Below are 21,382 nucleotides of genomic sequence, written 5' to 3' on the forward strand. Positions count from 1 at the left end.
GGGGCCTATGTTATTGGCTCATCTCTATGCTCTGAAATCTTTTGTGGCTGCTTTGGACAATCTGGGCCTTCAGGATCAAAGTAGACACAGTATCAAATGTGTATTTACATTTGAACAGCACGTTCTAGAAAATGCAAAAAGCCGCAGTGAGGTTGGGAGACAGGAGTTTAACACTTTCTTTGGAAAGTTCAAAATGGCTCCTTCAAAGCTGCAAATTGATTTGGAAGGAAAGTTCCTATTATTATTATTATTATTATTATTATTATTATTATTATTATTATTATTATTATTATTATTATTTTCTTCTATACTGCCTTTCATCCGAGGATCACAGGGCGATTTACAATATAAAAACACAAAATTGGTGCCCATGGGAGCTTTCTTCCCAATACAAACAGCAGCTTCAAGGGAACGATTTTAACCTGCATGCTGCAAATAAACGTTTGATATTGAATCTAGTTTGCACCTAAGACATCCTTTGGGGTGATTTCACTCACACACTCACACCTACACACACACACATACATATACGGCCACAATATCAAACAGGACATGTGTATTTCCAACAGCCATCACTGATCAAATGCTATACAGGGAGCATTGTTCAGTGCTGCACCACCACTGGAAGAAACTGAAGAAAAGTTAAAAAGCAGAAGACATGTCTGCTTATTTACTATCCATTTCAATTCCTCCCAGATGCTCAGATCACAATGCTTTTCTAAGGGGACAGTTCACGTGTCTAGTTGATGCACACTCAGGAGTGATTCAGTTTCACTTTCTTGGTTACACACAGAGAGAAAAACAAAAAATAAACTGAGGCTGCAGTCTTAAACCTACTCACCAAATGAGCAAGCCCCACTGAATTCAATTCAGACTTACTTCTAGTCACCCTATTGTGCTGTTAGCACGCTGTCATTTTTAGCAAAGTGAAAATGGGGTATGGGTGCCAGGAAAAAGCAGCAATGCGAAAGCCAGCTGCAGGTGTCTGGAATGCAAAACAGGATGTTGATGTCTGGGACTGTACTATTGGAACAAAGGGGCAGTCTATTCACTGTACTGAGCACCGGATGTTAGCTCAGAGTGTCATCTGACCTGTACTGGAAGTACAGGGGTGGAGTTTCTTGCTCTACTGTTGGAGGCTGGAGAGTGCAGACCTGTTTCTCTGTACTGCTGCAATGACAGAAATAAAAGCATGCAAATAGATTTCTGTCTGTCTCTTTCCCCCTCCCTGAGGGAAGCAGGGAGGAAGGAGTTGGTGTGTCCCTCTCACGCTGAGTGGGATCGCTGATAGGACCTTGCCTGTATCCTGCCGGGAGACGCAGACGGGAAGGTCAACTAGGATCTCAAGCCGAATGCCTGGAGAATGGCCAGTTACCTCTGACTGCGGCTGAGAATCCGACAGTGGGGACAGAAACAAGCAGCAAAAAAAAAAAAAAACCATTATTAGCAGAAACCTCCATATAAAGAATGACGAAAAGCCACACAGGAAACATCAACTAGTTTTTCACTTACATTTAAATCTTGCCTTGCTTTCTTACTCAGAGCTGAATTAGCTGCACAAACTCTCCCTTAAGTTACAGCGAGAGCTGGTGACTTACCAAAAACACCAGCCAAGTTTCATATCTGAAAGGAATTTAAGTCTGGATCCAACTTTTCCTGCCATTCTAGCTACTATAGTGCCATGTACACAGATAAAATGGATTCAATGGGATTGTAATACTATGCATTTGCTAGGGTACGTCCCTTTGAATTCACTGAGGCTTACTTCCACACAAACATGCATCATGGCTGGGTTGTAAATAATTTCTGTTTTGGAAAAGCATGCTGTTGAACCTAAATTCTGGTTTTAAATAAAAGGACTGGGAGGAGAGTACAGAAAGGACCTTCTTGCATATGCTTCCCTTCCTTCTCCAGAGAAGCTCACCTGTTGCTGATATTAACAAATTTTCTGCACCAGGCAAAAACCTTTTTAGTTCCCCTTCTAACATCTGCAAGTTTTAATGTTATTATCGTTTCTGTTTTATAACTTGCCTTTTGTGGTTTTCCAATGTAATGCTTTCTCCCTCATAAACCACCTCAGAAAGATTTATTGAAGGCCATCATATAAATTCTGAAAATAAGCAAAATAAAATCAGAGCAGGGGACAGATTTGTCTGACTGTCAGATGAGATATAATGGCCAGTTTGCTAGCTAGCTGCAAATGGGACCAGACAAACGCCAAATTACCGTAAGAAAGATTCTTTCAGGTCTCTAATGATTGTGCTCAGACCATTGGATGTTTGGCTCTGAATCACTCCAATTCAGTCCATTCTCCCCATGTGGCCCTTTCAGGTTGAATTTTCCATCTCAGCAGTAAGAGTATCTGTAAACATTCCATAGCATCACATAAGCTCAGTTAAAGGGCAGTGTTTTGGCCTCTAATGTTTTAAGAACCTGTGCCATCGTAGCAACCCAGTCACTGATAAGGGACAGCTCACTAACTCAGTTGGCTTAAGCACGCCTGTGTTTAAGCCTTAATCATAATCATGTGCACGGAACTGAATATTTGCCATTCTGCAAATATTATCAGTTCTCTCTCTCCCACTTCTGATTACCCAGCAAACCTAGATAAAGGACGTATGTGGTCCTCTTTGTTCAATTACACCAAAGGTGAACGGCTTGCATTTGTTCATGAAAACGCAGCCTTGGCGCTCAAAGCTCTTATGCTGATGGAAGGAGAGGAACTAAAGCAATTTTCATCATTATAAAGAAGAATGGCAATGGCATTCTGAACTCCAGTGCTTGCCCTGATTGGTTCTAATCTTGGAAGAGGAAGGCTCCGAGATCATTAGATCAGCCCTCAGTTATCAATATTGCAGCTTAATGCAGTTTTTGGCAACTAGGGCAACACAGAACTCAGGCAACACAGAAGCTTGAATTCCTCTTGACTTTTCTCACCTCTTCCCTCTTCTTAGCACTCACAGCTCTGGGAGCCAGAGGCATTAGCTTGCCTGCTTATGACGCCTGCTGATCTGGGGAGGCCACTCATTGGAAACCACTGAGATTTCCTCCCCACCTTTGTTTTGTTAAAGGGTAGACCAGGACAGATCCTGAAGCTGAGGCTCCAGTACTTTGGCCACCTCATGAGAAGAGAAGACTCCCTGGAAAAGACCCTGATGTTGGGAAAGATGGAGGGCACAAGGAGAAGGGGACGACAGAGGACGAGATGGTTGGACAGTGTTCTCGAAGCTACCAGCATGAGTTTGACCAAACTGCGGGAGGCAGTGGAAGACAGAAGTGCCTGGCGTGCTCTGGTCCATGGGGTCATGAAGAGTCGGACACGACTAAACGACTAAACAACAACAAAGACCAGCCTTTCCCAACCTGGTGCAACTCCAGATGTTTTGGAGTACGACTCCCATCAGCTCTAGCCAACACAGCTGTGCAGTATGTTGTCTGTGACTGATGGGAATTCTCGAGACAAACATCTGGAATGCATTAACTTAGGGAAGGAAGGGGTAGACAGAAAGTCACATGTGTAGCATGTGTGCATTTGACGGCACCACAGCCCCGTCACAGGAATGGCCAATCACACACTATTGTCACTTGATGGAACCCTGGTCATAAGAAGAGATCTGCCGGATTAGACCAAGAGGTCCAACTAAAACAGGGTCCTATTTCCCACTGTAACTAGTCAGGAGCCTCTGGGAAGCCCACAAACAGCAGATTTTCTAGTTGGTGGCAGGCAATAATCAAGCTTTAATAGAGCATCAAGTCCACTGACCTCAATATTGTCTACACTGACGGGCAGCAGCTCTTCTAGCAGGCTTCTTTCCCTGCCTGACCTGGAAATACTGGAAATTGAACCTAGGACCTTCTGCCATGCAAAGCAGATGTCCTGCTACTGAGGAAAGTTTTTAATGTCTGATGATTTATGGTGTTTCTGTATATGCTGGAAGCCACCAAGAGTGGCTGGGGCAACCCAATCAGGTGGGTGGGATACAAACAATAAATTTTATTACTACTATTACTATTACTATTACTATTACTATTACTATGTTGCTTCACTGTTGCTTACCACCACCCGGCACCCAAAGGCATACCTGTCACCATAAGGGGAAAATAACACTTATTTGTGAGGGACTGAGAAATATGTGGAGGTATTTTGAGGAACCTCATGAGAAGAGAAGACTCCCTGGAAAAGACCCAGATGTTAGGAAAGATGGAGGGCACAAGGAGAAGGGGACGACAGAGGACGAGATGGTTGGATAGTGTTCTCGAAGCTACGAACATGAGTTTGACCAAGCTGCAGGAGGAAGTGGAAGACAGAAGTGCCTGGCGTGCTCTGGTCCATGGGATCACGAAGAGCCGGACATGACTAAACAACAATTTTGAGGAACAAGGGCCTAAGGGTTTAAAGCATTTATTTGTTTAGGGCAGGGGTGAGAAACCTGTGGCCACCTCAGATGTTGCAGGACTACAGCTCCCATCAGCCGCAGCCAGCATGGCCAGTGGTCAGTCAGAGATGATGGGAGTTGTAGTCCATCAACATGTGGAGGGCCAAAAATTCCTCATCCCTGGTTTAGGGAAGGAAAGCTTCCTTCCCGTTTCCAGGATTGCCTACAGGTGCAAAGTAATGACAAAGAACATGCCACCTTTGCTGTCCAGAGGAACCTACTTTACCCCAATGCATATATATGCATTTGCTTCGGGAGCTAAAAGGAAAAGCAAGAAGTGGTGTACCTTCGCTTGGAGGGGACAGGCTTCCTCCTCCTTTACAATGATCAATATTGTCACAGTCCCCTGAATTGTCTTTCCACATCCAACCTTTTCTTCCTTTGTGCAGCCTTGCAAGTGATTTCACAACAGTTACTACCCCATAAAAAAGTGTTGCTGCCTAGTTTCATTTGTAGCACTTCAGCAGCAGTAGAGAAAAAGACAATAAACCAACCCTTTCCCATTTACCAAAGCATCTCTTGGCTGGTTGCCTGGAGACCATTTTTAATTGCTATAGGCAACGAGGCAAGTGCCTGTTTCAAAGGACTGCTTTTGTGCTGGTGGAGGAGGAGATGGATAAGCAGAATCACTTCTACTACGACGGAGCTCTGCTGCTGAATCGGGACAACAGAAACTTCCTTAGTTATCGTAAGTTGAGTTCATGGCCATTTACTTTTTGACGCTGAAAGGCAAGTGATTGTGGCAGAAGATGTTTGATTACAAAGCAATCGGCACTGGAGAGAGTTCTAGTTATATTGAGGTCAAGCAGCATAGCTCTCCAAGCCAGGGCACTGAGCACACAACTAGACATGAAGTGGGAAATCAGTGATGATGGATCTTCCATTTTTAAAGTTAATAGTGGCTCCGGGGCCTCTTAAACGTGAAGTCAAACCAGCCATTTCCCAAAGTTATTATGGGTTATTGGAGGGAAGATATACAAGTACGAAGTGGTACCCAAGTTAATAGTGAACCGAGAGTGGACAAGTTTTGTTATTAGATGCATTACGACTGTGTTAATTGGGCAATTACAAAAGGCGTCCACTAAATTGCCTGCTTCGGTATCACTGAGCAGGGACTATGCAAGCCTTCTAACTACTATCGGTGCCTACTTTCTCTCAAGATGCTGTAGAAATGCACTGGGGGGGGGGAATACATAGCACGCTCACAGCAATTGCTTCTCTGAAGGCATTTGGAGGAGGTCTGAATTGGCCCCGATAGAGGAAGGGATTTCTCAGAAGAACATACCAAATGAGCCAGCATTACAAACGGGCACTGAAAGCCATTCCCGAGCCATTCCAGACAAAAACAGCCCGAGGCTCTGGTGAGTTGTGTTAATATGGATATAATTCAGCCAGGTTCATGGAGGTGCTCAAGCCAGATGTAATAAACGGCAGGGTGGGGTGGGGCTTTTATCTCTCAGCTGAAGGTGCTTTAAGAAGTTGGCCGTCTTCCTTACTGAGCCTGAGCAAATGAAAGGCAGAAGACTGAGGCAAACAAAGCACTATAGACTTCTCCAGAGGAAAAAAATGAAGAGGTGTTTCCTCACTCCTTCCTCACAACCACCATGATTGGACTTATCTACAGATCCTTCCCCTATAAGATTCTGCAGCATTTGTCACAGAGAATGAGGTTGGCAACCGCAGTAGCACTAGACAACACTACAGAACCCTGATCAAACTCCTGCTTTGTTTAATAACAGGAGGATGTGTCTACAGTTTACCCATGAAAGATCTACTAATGCCATTATATATAAAGCATAACTTCAAAAAACCTCATATGCTGACATAAGTAATGACCTTTGACCTTGGGTTCCCGGATGTTGATGGACTACAACACCCATCATCCTTGACTATTGACTAAACAGGCTGAGGATGATGGGGGTTGTAGTCCAGCAACATCCAGGGACCCAAGGTTGAAGAACACTGTGCTAGTTTGGGATAGTTCGAGCGATCTTGCTGTAGTCCATAGCGTCTGAAGAGCAGCATGTTGCCTACCTCTGGTGTAAGAGACAGGGTCTTTCTGGTGGTGGTGCCCATAATTTGGAACAGGCACCTGAGAAAATTGGCTTTCAACAGACACCAAATGCTGTTCTAATGAAACAGACCTTCCCTGGGTTCACATTTTTATGCTTTTAAGTTAAGATTTGTCCAATGCTGATTTTGGTATCGATATTTGTGTTGCGGTCTTTTTGTGATGATATTGTTGCTGCTGTTGCTATTATATATGTATTGTTCTTGTGAGCTGTCCTGAAGGAATTTTTAGGGAAATGCAATAAAAACACATCTCTCTGCTGCCTCTGCCCCCTCACAATGCCTATGACAGCAGTCTCTCACATCAAATGTAATTGTCCTGTAGAAAGGACTCTATGAATTGAAAACAGAGATATTGTATGTACCTTTGTTATCCATGAAAATATTTCAATAAAAATTTGAGAACTAGTTTCTCCATTTCCCATTCTTTTTGCAATTTGCATAAGGTAAGGTTACCAGACAGTCCCCAGATTTACATATCAGTCCCCATACAAAATCCACTGAAGTTGAAAAGTGTCCCCAGATTCACTAAAAAAAAAGCTGGTAACCTTAGCATAAGAGCCATTTCACATACGTGGCAGGGAACCTACCCCGTATTTTTCGCTCTATAACACGCACCCGACCATAACACGCACGTAGTTTTTAGAGGAGGAAAATCCGTAGGCATGCCACCCATAGGCATTCCCTCCATAACACGCACAGACATTTCCCCTTACTTTTTAGGAGGAAAAAAGTGTTATGGTGCAAAAAATACGGTAGCTTTCTCAGCAAGTCTACAGTCGACAGGAATGAGCACCCAATTCCAGTTCTATTGTATTGCATATTTCCAAATACTTATATTTTAAGGACTAGACCTATGTAGCATGTGACTACCAGTAAGAGAAATGCTCAATAAGGGTGTGTTGGGTCGGTAGGTTTTTTCCTCTCTCCACATTTTGCGGTGATGTAACAACCAGAGGTTGTGTGGGGTAGAGAGAGATTATAATGGAAGGCAACACAGCAGGCATTCTTTGTCTTACGCTTCACAAAGTGGCATCTTAAACAGCCCGAGAGACTGTGTCAGGAAAGTAAATAGGAATTTGGTTTGTAATCTTCTAGAGGGTGCTAAAATGATATTAGCAAATAACTGGGAACCCAATGTAATGCACACCCCTCTGTGTCAGAAAACGAACAAATTAACTGCTTTAATTAAAATGAGATCCGGTAGCGCTAAGCTGATTTTTGTTTTGGAAGACAGGGGAAAAGAGCTTTATTCAAATGAGAAGCATCTAAGAATGAATGTACTTATACATGTTTTATGAAGTGTTGCCAGCTTAATGAGGTTTTATATGCATAGGTTTTATATGCACAGGAGGGGTTAAAGGTCTATGTCATGTGTGGTATGTCTCTGGATGTGCATGTTATACACTGCACGCTTTACTTAATGTTACTTTTAAACACATTCCTCATCAGATCATTGTTCCACCTAGCTCAGCATGCTCTCACTGACCGGCAGCTGCTATGCGAGGTTTCAGAAAGGACTCTGTCCCAATCCGAACAGGAGGTGCCAGGGAAATTTGCCCACAAAAAAACACGGCCTGTTCCACTGAGCTAGGGAATTCTGGCATGTTCGTTAAGCATTCTTTCTTTATCAGAAAGAGCCGTAATTCCGGCGTTTCGAAAAAAACGTGTGCAAAGACTCGCTTACATATTTATAAATGCATTGCATGTGTATTCCCCTTGAGAGTCATTCAGAAGGGAGTTTTGGGTTTATTGTTATTAATAATTCAATTTATACCCCCCCACCCATGTTCCCTAAATAGCCCCAGGGGGCATAATAGGACTGACAAGGAATAACGGTGCCCCTTCATTTTTCAGGGGGGATACATTTGGGCAGATGCAGTTTCTTCTTCTGGGGCCATCAGCATATTTATTTCCTGGCTGCAACCCTTTAGGGAAGCACTGTCGCTCTTGGGCAGGTCACTTGCTTGGCATGCAGAAGGTCCAGGTTCTATCCCCAGCCATCTCCACAGAGGGCTGGGAGAAAGCCTGAAATCCTGGGACTCTGCTTGCTAGTCAATGTGAACAATGGCTAGATGGAACAATGGCTCGACTCTGTTGTCAGCAAGCTTCCTGTTCCCTTTGCCTACTTCAGAAAGAGACCTCAGGGATTAAGAGAGCAGCTGGCAGGCAGGCAGGAACACTGGAAGAAAGTTCCTCCAGCTGCCTAGCACACAGGGAGCCGTGCTATTTGCCATTCACAGACTTTACGGTTGCGTTGCATCAGCATCCCCTGGGGTGTTCGTGGAAGGCTGTGCTTTTTGCCGCCTGGAGTAGGCCCTGAGCTCCGCAGCCTGCTCATCCCATAATAGTGACATTTCATTATCATCACATGCCCATGCCAGCAGAAGAATTCCCACATGCTCGGTGCAAAGCTCGCTGCTGAAGGGAAACTCCGCTAAATTAATTTGAATCCACCAGGAAAAACACTTGCGGGCCCCTAATAATTCTCCATTTTTCTTTGAACAGAGATCGATGATAGCGCATTGAGCAGTAGAGCACAGAGAACGAGAGACCCCACAGCAAGCCTGAGACGTACAAGGTACAAAGCAATTGGACCAAAATGGAACTTGCGTGCCAAAAGACTGGCTTGCAAAACTGAAATGGCTTGCTAATTTGCCCAAGCATTGGTACCTGTGTAATCTATCATTGGCCCTGTAGCGTCCAGAGGAAAATCGTGTTAGCTGCTGCAGTGCATTCTGGGTGCAGCAAGTGTAAAGGATTAGGTTATTGGGCCACAATCCTCACACCACCCACTATGAATTAACCCCAATAAACCAACAGGAATTCTTTAGTGATTCAAGGTTTGCAGTGCTAATCAGAACCCCCCAGTTTTCCTCAGGTTCCCCTGCTGGATTCCATCTTGGAAAAGGGTCCTCTTCCCTGAAGATCTTGTTTAACTTCTCTCAGACACACAACTACTAAAGACAAAAACAAAACAAAGGTCCGTGTCCACAATGGGATCCTAAAACAATTTGGGGGCTGCCATGCCAGAGTTATCATTGGCAGAGCTCTTGTAAGTGTTAAGTCTACCTTATAAGAGATGTTTCTGTTCTGATTAGCTTTAGAAACAGACCAGAGTAACTGCTGCCATTGATATTTTCAAAAGCGAAAGCTAGTCATTGCTTCTTCCTTCTCGTAGCCTTTGGTGAACCCAAAGATTCATTTGTTGTTTGCAACTAGCTCAGGCCAGGCTAATTAAACCTGCCCAATGCCTCCTCTAGTCCATTTTCAGATTGTTACAAATGGTAAAGTGTGGCATCTTCCCACCCTGTGCTTTCTTGCTTAACCTTCGCCTCAAAGGAGAGTTTTGCGTTCTTGGAAGCTTGCTCATTATCTTGTGGCATTTTCGTTGGCCCCAATGACAGTATTATGTTACTGCTGCTGTCCGAGCCTTATAATCATGTGTCAGTTATATAACACCTTGTGACCAATGAGAAGAAAACCCACTGCTATCCCCTTGCTATGGGCCATATTTTCTGCAGCTATATTTGCATGGGTGCTATGGCTGTCCTGTCATGAGTGTATGGAGCCTAGCTGAAAGCTTTCTTCCACCTCCTCCTCCACTGAGACGAGGGATTCCCAATATGAGCAAAGTACTGGGAGAGGAACCATAATCAGAAATGAGGTAAACACATCTGCAGCTAAAACAAAAACCCCTTTAAGATAACCTGTGCCTATTCCAGCCATGTCTACACAGCAGTATCAGCAGCCACATTTACACCATACATTCAGAGGGCTATGATGCCCCTGCGAACTGTCATGGCTTCCCCTCAAGGAATTCTGGGAGCTGTAGTTTGTTAAGCATGCTGAGAGTTGTAAGAAGGCTCCCTATTCCTTTCACAAAGCTACAATTCTCAAGAGTTCCATGTGAAGAGGGATTGATTGTTAAAGCACTATGGGAATTGCAACTCTCTAAGGAGAACACGAGCCTCCTAATAGTTCTCAGCACCCTTAACGAACTCCAGCTCCCAGAATTCCTTGGGGGAAAGCCAGGGCTGCTTTAAGTGTACAGTGCAGATGAGGCCTAATTTAAAGCTATCTACTACTCCAATGGCTGACACTATTATTTTGTGACAGTTGAATTGTATCAGACATTTGCTTTAGTATCTTTTTTAAAAAATCTAATCTTTCAATTTCATTGAGCTTTGGGCACCAATGCTGAGAAGGCAAGGGTATACCATGCATAGTTGTAGAAAAAGCATCCATTTCATTCTAAAACATTGAGGGTTGGGGTGGAGAATTGGCCATGAGGCACTAAGTAGCAGCCCCACCCACCCTGTGATGTACTCCAACCCTTATTCAGCACATCCAGGTATCACAATTCTCCCACACCACACCACCCTGCCCTGTTTTCCTTCATCAGCTTCAAATCTATTTAATTCTTCTGCATCCACTGATAAGTCTCCACTGTCTCTGTTGGACAGACATTTATCAAGGGAGCCAGGAGGTTCGTTCTTCTATAAATCTCATAAGCCACAAACAACACTTTGTCACAGAAACTCAGGATAGACTTTGCAACCATTATCTGGTCTCTTTGGCAACAGCTGAAGCAGAATCATAATCCGGTCTTCAGAGCACAGAAATTGGGGTGGGGGAATAATGTTGTGTACTGACAACTTGACGGACAGTGGAGAGCATTTGGTTGTATCTGAACTAAGGACATGGTGGTTGTTACTGGGATGGCTGCTGAACGCCTAAAATGAGAAAAAGAGCCTTTAAAAAATGGTTGCGCCATTTGCCTATTATCTGCTAGGATTCTAGTCTTGCATTTCTGATACAGCCAGGATGCCTTGCTCCCCTGCCTGTCGGTTATACCTGAGGGTTGCTAATAGCATTTTCCCCACTCACACACCCCTGCAAGGACCTTAAAAAGTGCTGATAATGGTAAAGCTACCCTCTTTTGCTGCTCTGGAGGGATGAGATATGGACTGCATCAAGAAGCATAGCGGTTTGGCCATTTGGCTCCAACGGTCCCTTGGTGGGTAGAGGATCGAGTCAGTCACAGTGTATAGCGTCTTGGGCAAAATACTGGAAATCCAGATGCATAAGGTGAGTTGGTATCCTGTATTGGCTCAGGAGGCAAGTGATTCTGCAACAGGTCACTGATAACTAATGGGCCCACAATGGCCGAGATATTTGCTCCTGCGACCATCTCACGAGCTCCTTGCCTGGAAGCCTGATGCCAGAATTGAAGTCCCTGATTCCCTGTCCGTCTCAATGGACTGGAAGTATGTTTCTGGTAAAGTCATCGTCTCTCTGGTAGGCCTCACTGCAAAACTCTGACTCTTGGCTCGGGTAATTCTCAGAGTCCTCCGGTTCCTTCTTATCACTGTTCCGCACAGCGGCCTCGAGGGCCTTCTGCTGGCGGTAGAAGTGGGAGAACTTGTTGAAGATGATGGTGATGGGTAACGCCACGACCAAAATCCCGCCCAGAATGCAGCCGGAAGCAGCCAGCTTGCCGGCCACCGTCACTGGCACAACATCTCCGTAGCCGACGGTGGTCATGCTCACTGTCCCCCACCACCAGCAGGCGGGGATGGTATCAAAGCCAACATCTTCTTCTTTTTCAGCTGTGTAGGCCACTCCAGAGAATACGGACACCCCAACGGCCAAGTACAGGAGTAGGATTCCCACTTCTCTGTAGCTGTGCTGAAAAGGAGAATAGAAAAGATCATGGGAATAGGCAGAAACAGCCTACAACTGAGAATAAAGAGATTCTTAGAGGGAAGGAAGGTCATGGGGACCTTCTTGGCTTTTCTGCTCCTTGAGAAGCTGGTTGGCTCCTTGCCCCCTCTGAAGACAGGGACATCCCTCTTTGTATCATGTGGGAACTCAGATAGCAAGTGTCATGAACCTACGTAGGGTGGAACTACAAGTTGCCTCAATCAATACAGTGGTACCTTGGGTTAAGAACTTACGTCGTTCCGGAGGTCCGTTCTTAACCTGAAACTGTTCTTAACCTGAAGCACCACTTTAGCTAATGAGGCCTCCTGCTGCCGCCGCGCTGCCGGAGCATGATTTCTGTTCTCATCCTGAAGCAAAGTTCTTAACCCGGGGTACTATTTCTGGGTAAGCGGAGTCTGTAACCTGAAGTGTCTGTAACTCGAGGTACCACTGTAGTCTTCTAATCCTCCACTTGCTATGGGAAGGGTGGGGGGTCTGTGGACTCCACCCATCACTAGCCCCAGGCAGCACACCCACTGCTCAGTGATAATGGGAGACAGCTGCAGTCCAGCATCTGCCTGGGAGGGCACTGGAGCAGAAGAATCGGTGGATGGGAAGGGTTGTCATGGAATTCTACTCAATATTGATCCAGAGTAGATTCCAACATATAGTTAGCTGAATTAAAACCTAAACACGTTGCAGGATTCTCAAAAAATAGACCAGAGGCAATGGTATTTCATCCAGCAGAGCTTTGCTGCTACTGAAGGCAAATGAGCATAATGGTCACAAATATAATACCTTCAGGATTGGCACTGTCCGTAAGAAATCCAGTTGCAGCAGACTTAACTTAATATTTCAATAACTTATAATAAGACTAAACCTTAACACTATATACAGAACACCACACCAGAAGGAAAAGAGATAGAAAGAGAAAGTAATGTGTAAAAGATTATCTGGGAAAAGAGAATGTGTAAAAGATCATCTGGGAAAACATTGTTCTCAAATAAAACTAAATTTTGCAAGGTAAAGATCAGATAGATAAGATAAATTATGTATTAGAAAGACAATAAGGGAAAACAACACAGTTGAAAAGAGAAAGAAGACAGAAGAAGCTGCACTGAGGTGGCGGGAAGTCACTTGTGTAGAAATATTGTTATTGTTTGGTTTTTATATGTGTACGATATATGTTAAAGAGTGAATAGAATGTGTATATAAATAACCAATTTAAAATTCAATAAAAAGAAAGAAAGAAAGAAAAGAAAAGAAAAGAAAAGAAAAGAAAAGAAAAGAAAAGAAAAGAAAAGAAAAGAAAAGAAAACCCAGGCTCCTTTTGGCCTCTTATTATAGTCAGCATAACCTTGACAGAAGAGATAAGATAACCAGTTTAAACCAGCTGTACTCATCTTCTCTGAAGGAATAACCCAAACACCATGAACCTTCCACTTGTTTCTTTCACACAGAGAAGCTTCTAGAACCCTCTTGAATTAATTAGAATAGGAAAGATCTCTACACATCAGATCAGTACTTTCTGTACCAAGAAATGCAAACTGACAAGGGTTTAGTACCCCTCCCACAGTTTTGTCCCTAATCACCTGCCCTGCATTAATGTTGAGTGAAACACAGACCCTGGGAATGCAGAGCTTGGGCTGTCTCCAGTACCATTAAACCAACCAACCAACCTCTTTCTTGGATGATTTTCAGAGCAGTGTGCAACACAGCGACATTATATTGATGCCTATGCCACAGCAGGCATAGGCATATGCCTACGGCAGGCAGTGGAAGACAGGGATGCCTGGTGTGCTCTGGTCCATGGGGTCACGAAGAGTCGGACACGACTAAACGACTAAACAATAACAATGCCACAGCCAATACCTCTGCGATCATCATCCTCAGATGATCCTCCCTCCTTTGTGTGCCCCTTCCATGAGAACCAGCCTTTGCAGTTGTGACTTCCTGCTTGTAGAATACTCACCCCAGAGAAGCTCGCCTGGTGCCATCATTATATATCTTGGTGTGCCAAGCCACAACTTTTTTTCCGTCAGGTCTTTGGCTTTTAATGATCTATGGTCTTTTTGCATGGGTGAGATGTTTTAATCTTGCTTTTAAAAAACCCAGAATTGTCTTTAAGATTGCTTTTTAAAGCTGGCTTTAACGTACATATGTGGTTGTTGGCTTAAAACATTGCAAGGTGCTTTAAGCTGCTATGGCAAAAACGCAACCAATAACTTTAATAAATACTCGTTAAAATACAAATAATATGAGACTTAAAGAGCTTGCAATGCAGACACAGTTAGGTATGCTTGCACTGTATCCAATTTGCAACCTCTTAATATTTCACAGCTGCAACATTTGAAATAGCTTGTTACAGATTTGTTTTTTCTTGTACACTTGTGCAGCTCAGAATCATTATATTAAAATAATATGCTCTCATTTCTCCCACCCTCTCAGTTCATAATGGCGTAGGGTGGGAGAGCCATTTGTACTGCAGAGAGACCAACTAAATTGCAAGCAGGTGACTTTTGTTGCCATTCAAACTGTTTGTAGAACGTCTCATTTCGCAGAATAATCCTACACCCATTTACCTGGGAGTAAACACGGGTGGCACTGTGGTCTAAACCACAGAGCCTAGGGCTTGCCGATCAGAAGGTCGGTGGTTTGAATCCCTGCAACGGGGTGAGCTCCCGTTGCTCGGTCCCTGCTCCTGCCAACCTAGCAGTTCGAAAGCACGCCAAAGTGCAAGTAGATAAATAGGTACCGCTCCAGCAGGAAGGTAAACGGCATTTCCGTGCGCTGCTCTGGTTCGCCAGAAGTGGCTTAGTCATGCTGGCCACATGACCCGGAAGCTGTACACTGGCTCCCTCGGCCAATAAAGCGAGCTGAGTGCCGCAACCCCAGAGTTGTCCGCGACTGGACCTAACGGTCAAGGGTCCCTTTACCCTTTACCTTAAGCCCTACTGAACTCGGTATGCCTTACTTCTGAGAGTCACTCCCAGGAGTGTGCTGAACCTGTTATTGACTGGTGAGATTCATGGCTCTCTTATGAAGGATTGAAGCCTTGGAAGGAGGTGCTAAAAACACATAAACACCCTTGCTCCCCAGTGTCACCAGCTTAATATCTGTTTATCTAGGGTCCAGGCGCCTTCCTGGATCAATATGCTTCTTAACAGCTCTCAGAATAAGAATCAAGATGCTCTGCTGACCACCAGCCCTCCTGTGACTAATGCAAATAGAGCCTCAAGGGTCCAGGCAGCCTTCGATGCCCTTAGTGTTTCTCCAACTCCCAGCGCAGCTTTTCTGAAGGGCAAAACATGGAGCCATCAAGAATCTGCCTGGTGCTGCCAGCCTGCCTCTCAAGATGTAGACGGGGCTGGACTCCAGATTGGCACCAGTGCCAGCCGTACGTTGGGCAAGTCCCTGGTTTGCATTCACCCGAGACAAACACCCATCTGGTGTCTGCGATGTTTGGCAGGGAGGAGATTGATTTCCTGATGGCAAATAAATATCTGTCACTCTCCTCCCTTTCGCAGAGTGCAGAGCAGGGACTTGAAAATGGGAGGGGGAGGCTCACGCAATGCCAGAAGACGTGTCTGCGTGTGGTGCCAACTCAGCCACAGGGAAGATCAAGGAGGTTGCTGGTGCGAGGGGCTTCAAGCAGGATTGGGTCTATGCAATTTTACAGAAGGGTAGATGGGCAAATAAATAATAATAATAATAATAATAAATCCCCAGTTGCTGAAAGGCTTGTAACAGTAGAAGCTGCATTTTACCAAAGCTCCTCCTTTTTCCAAATTGGTTTTGGCAATCCTAGCGGATGACTATGTTGGCATAACAGAGAGAGGCAATATCCAGTGCCAGATTTCAGAGAAGGGGTCAAAATGGAACATTTCCAGTTTCTGAGTCAAGCTGGGACTGCCATACTTCTCTCTCTCTCTCTCTCTCTCTCTCTCTCTCTCACACACACACACACACACACACCTTTCAATTATGTGTGTTAATATTTTTATAATGGGTTTTTTATACTTGTAAACTGCTTAGAAGCCACCTTGGCAATTAAGTGGTACATGAATTAATAAATAATCATTATATCCAGCTAATGCATCCTAACAGTGCAAGGATTGACACTTGCGCAACAGAATTTACTCCACTCCTCCCACCACAATTGGTTTCCCAAACTTGAAGAGGGCATGGGAGCTCCATTGTACAAGTGTAAATCATTGTGCTGCCAGGATGTATCCGACTGATCCCACCTAATAATAATAAAACACCAAAACATCAATGTCAACAGTCTTTAATTTGCAGAAATGTATCAGATGAAGTTCTCCTTTTTAGAGACATGATTATAGGCATGACTGAAGCCTTGTCAGCTAACAAACCTACCCTCTTGGATAGCAAAAGATGTTCAGGGATGGATGGGGGTGGGGGGCTGCTCACTCTACTAAGCAGTTCCACTGGTGGAAGCCAACACAAAGGCTCCCTCTAGCATAGCAGGGCTTCCCCCCTGCTCTCCGCTCCCCCCATCAGCTCTGGGGGATTACGGGGAAAATGCAGCTCCCTTAAACTACAGCTCCCAGAATTCTTTAGGGGGAGCCACGACTGTTTAAAGTGGCATCATAGTGCTTTAAAAATATGGTACAAATGTAGTCAAGGTTGAAGGGTGGGCATAGGGTGGGCAGCCTTAAAATGTTTCCTGTGGGCATCTCTTGTGAAGGGCAAGAGTCCTCTCCTCTCAGTCCTCAGGCAGGATCTTTGAGAACTCAAATCCGCTCGTCAAAGGCCTTTGCATCAGTCTTTATATGTTGGCAATTCTCCTCCAGCACGTCCCTCTTATGTCTTCAAAATGGAGCCGAAGAAATGGATTATGCTGCTCAGTATTTGCTCTACGGCACAGGGAAGGATCACAACCGACCAGCTGACTACAGCTGGAACTGCTGCTTACACTGAATGACCCATGTGTCGCTGTCAAAAGATGACAAGTCCATCCGTCAACGTTAGGGACGCGTGTTTTTCGCTCAGGCGTGTCAGGTGGGGGAATGGAAGTCCCTCTTGCCATCGCCAAGCAGCAGCAGCAGCGAGGAGGACTAACCCAGAGTCACGTGACATGAGCAGAACAAGATCTGTCAGAGCTGGTTATTTATAGGCAGGGACACAATTGACAGACAGGCTGGGACAACAGTATAGTGACAGTCAGGCTCAAAATGAAACTGTCAAAATAGAGAGAGGGGGGGGGGCAGCTGATCCAAGTGCAACCCAGCCAGAAATGTGGAGCAACCAAAGATGCTGTGTGAATGAGTGTGTGAATGAGTGGGGGAGCAGAGAGCATGAAAATGCTGGGGGAGAAAACTAAGTTAGGGAATAAAAACTTCATCCTACCAGCAAGGAAGGTGGTAGCTCATAAAAAGGAAAAACTAGACAAAGATATCTGGGTGAAATTTACACTTGGAGATAATGGGTCCCAGGTTTCTGGATCAATAACACATTTTCATCTTCTTATAGCAGCCATTACTTTTACTTCTGGCCTCTCACTTTGCTGGCTGCGTGAGCAGGGGAGGCAGCGGGGAGAAGCAATAAAACAAACTACGCTTACAGCACAAAGCAGTGATGAGAAATATACTTCCAAACCGGAGCTCCACTTACGCTGTGTCTCCTCCTTGTTGCACCATCACTACCTTCCTGTCCCAATGTCCCAAAATAGGCGGTTTCCTGCTTCCAGAGCTCATGCTTGGTTTGCATCAAGGCTCCCCGCCTTCTTTAAGAACTAGGGTCAAACTTGGTCAGGTATGTTACATTTGACCACTAAATATAAAACAGGCCCAGGGTGGATGACCCGGATATACAACAATGAAGTAAACTTCAAGATAAAACACTGAATAAAACTGGAAGCAGGTAAACCTTTCAGAAACAGCAGTGCTCTCTCTGGGTGTGTTCATTTCATGCCTAAATGACAGCAATATAAGCATCCTCCTCCATGGGGAGAGAACTTTATAACCAGGTTTCTGCAACCAAGAAGGGATGATCAAGGGTCTGGAAACCAAGCCTTATGAGAAACGGTTGAGGGAGATGGGTATGTTAAGTCTGGATTAGAGGTCCTTACCAGAGAAGAATGGAAAACCAAGCTGATGGACTATGCCGAGATGGCAAAGCTGACTGGAAAACTCAGAAACCAAGAGGATAAAAACTTTATAAAAGAATGGGGAAATTTATAAGTTACCTAGGAGACCACTGTAAGCAGATGGAAACAAGAGCAGGATTTTGACTCACTTGTGGTGTAAAAAGACACCACGGACAATATCATTTGATATAAAAATTAGAGTACACGAATATGCAGTTGCAGATCCTTAAAATGAGACCCCATGGAGGGAATGGGGGGGGGGAGTCTCACAATTCAGAGAATCTCGCTATACAGATATGTTTTTACTAATTTGTGTTTATTGGTATTTTGTATTTGTAAAACCAATAAAAATGATTTTTTTTTTTAAAAAAAAGCCTGGTTTAGAGGAGACTGAGAGGCGATTTGATAGCCATCTTCAAATATTGCAAGGGCATCACATGGAAGATAGAGCAAGCTTGTTTCCTCCTGCTCCAGAGGGTAAGACTAGAACCAATGGCTTCAAGTTACAAGGAAGGAGATTCTGACTGAACATCAGGAAGAACTTTCTGACAGTAAGAGCTGTTTGACAGTGGAACCGATTCTCTAGGGAGGTTGTGGACTCTCCTTCATTGGAGGTTTTTAAGCAGAGGTTGGATGGCCACCTGTCATGGATGCTTTAGCTGAGAGTCCTGCATTGCACGGGGTGAGACTAGATAAGTTTGACATCAATACCAGGAAAGGTCCTGGAACAGATAATTCAACCGTCGGGTCTGCAAGGACTTAAAAAAGAATGCTGTGATTACTAAGACCCAGCCTGCGTTTCTCAAAAACAAGTTATGCCATACAAATCTCATTTCTTTTTTTGACAGTGTTATAAGCTTGGTGGATCGGGGGGAACTCTGTGAACACAGTGTCTCTTGATTTCAGGAAGGCTTTTGGCAAAGTTCCCCATGATATTCTTGCAAGGAAGCTGGTAAAATGTGGGTTGAACGAAGTAACTGTTAGGTATATTTGTAGCTGGTTGACTGAGTGAACCCAACAAGTACTCATTAACAGTTCCTCATCACCCTGGGAAAAAATGACAAGCAGGGTGGCCACAGGGTTCTGTCCTGGGCCCATTGTTGTTCAACGTCTTTATAAACAACTTGGATGAAGGAATTGAAGGGGTGCTCATCAAATCTGCAGATGACACCAAACTGGGAGGGGTAGCTAATGCTGCAGAAGACAGAATCAGGATTCAAAATGACCTTAGCAGCTAATGCTATTCTATGCTGCATCAACAGAAATAGAGTGTCTGGATCAATGGAAGTAACAGTACCACTCTATTCTCCCTTGGTCAGACCACACCTGGAATACTTTGTCCAATTCTGGGGAGAGACCACAATTTTTAAGAAGGACATTGGCAAGCTGGAATGTGTGCAGAGGAGGGCAACCAAGATGATCAAAGGTCTGGATCCTGGCAAACCCATCAGGACCCTTCAACTGTGTAAAATTCTGCAGCAAATTCACTACATAATAAATAGCATGCTCTTCACTACGTAATATCTTAGGACCAGCTGGAGGATTGCCTTACCCCATATATATTGACCTACTCAATCACTTCAGTCTGCGAAATGGCACTTTTACAAGTGCCACATAATGTTCCTTCCTGATCCTTCAGTGTGGCAGCACCTAAGCTTTGGAACTCTCTGCCCATTTATATTAACCGGACACCTTCACTGTACTGCTTTAAGCACCAGCTAAAAACTTTCTGGTGTAAGCAAGCATACCCAGATACCCATTTGACATATATTTTTATATGTAATCCTATTTTACAATGCATGTTTCTAAAACAGCTGACTTCATACATTTTGTGGGGGAGGAATAAGTAAACTTGTTTTTAGCATATGATTGTATTGGTCATTTTAATGGATATTTTATGCAAACAGTTTAGAGGTTTCGATGATTAAGTGGTATAGATAAAGCCTGCTGAATAAATACATACATATCCCTTGGTCCTATGCTTGGTGAGGTCACTTTTGGGCAGCTCCCTGCAAGGCTGAAACTGAACGATTCATCTTCTTGCAGATGGAGAGTCTTGCCTGTTCTCATTACAATATGGGAGGCCCTTTGAGAACAAGAGTAGAAAACCCCAGCAGAACCCACAGATAAACACCCGCTACATTACAGGAGATCCCATCTCTGCCACTTGCTCAGACAGCCAGTCATGCAGATGCAGCCAGCCAGCCTGAAAACTCCTTCTGGTGTCAGACAAATGCCAGCTCTTGCAGGTCAGCCTAAGGCTGGCTGGCAGGAGGATCACAAATTATAAAGAGCTATGCTCCACTGAGCAAGGAAAACATCCTAGGGTATCGCCTGGAAATTTCAAGGGGTTCGCAATTAGGCCAGATGGTTTAGGACAGCAGATATGGTATTTTTCCTCCTTTCCAAAATCCAAATTTTGCACCAGAGAAGTAAATGTCTGAACGTAAGGAACAGGATCAAGAAAAAATAATAATACTTGGATATGTGTTACTTAGTTCGAAGGCTTTGAAACCACCTCTGTGAAACATCAGGAGGCTTTGCAGGACACAGAAGCCCAGCCTTGTCTATTTACACTTATTTATCTAACAGACTTACTAGCCACATTTTGAAATGCAGTATTTTGCTAAGGCAGCATATTGTATCAGATAAAAACAGTTATAAAACACATGTAGAGCATTAAAACAGTAAAAGCGACAGATCAGCAGCACACAGGAAGCACACAATCTATTCCCAACTAAAAGATGTGGGGATTTCTTATGGGGTGGAGTTCCATAAGTTTGGGGCTGCCACTGAAAAGTTTCTGACTCCTAGCCTAGCCTTCCTGACTGACATACAAGCAAGGTCTCGCCAGCTGCTTTTAGTGCTCTGGCAGTTTCATATAGTTTCATATAGGTACCTGGAAGCCTTTTAAGCAACTGGGCCTCCAAAATGGTCAAAGGCCTGGAAACGATGCCTTATGAGGAACGACTAAGGGAGCTGGGCATGTTTAGCCTGGAGAAGAGGAGGTTAAGGGGTGATATGATAGCCATGTTCAAATATATTAAAGGATGTCACATAG

At 44.3% G+C, this 21,382-nt stretch overlaps 1 protein-coding gene across 5 annotated transcripts in view; it reads right to left on the reverse strand.

Annotated features, from left to right (window-relative positions):
- KCNS1 (potassium voltage-gated channel modifier subfamily S member 1) overlaps positions 1-21,382 on the reverse strand; it is a 71,855-nt gene that overhangs the window by 22,902 nt on the left and 27,571 nt on the right. For 3 of the 5 annotated variants that reach the window (XM_083508159.1, XM_083508158.1, XM_083508157.1), the window contains one exon: positions 7,725-12,197. In XM_083508159.1, coding sequence (XP_083364285.1) covers positions 11,763-12,197 — 435 coding nt within the window. In that variant the 3' untranslated portion in view covers positions 7,725-11,762. Of the gene's footprint in view, positions 1-1,438; positions 2,111-7,724; positions 12,198-21,382 lie in introns of those variants that run through there. The other 2 variants (XR_014527296.1, XR_014527295.1) reach the window with 2 other exon arrangements.

The sequence above is a fragment of the Podarcis liolepis genome (genome assembly GCF_965112155.1).
Source record: "Podarcis liolepis genome assembly, chromosome: 6".
NCBI lineage: Eukaryota > Metazoa > Chordata > Lepidosauria > Squamata > Lacertidae > Podarcis > Podarcis liolepis.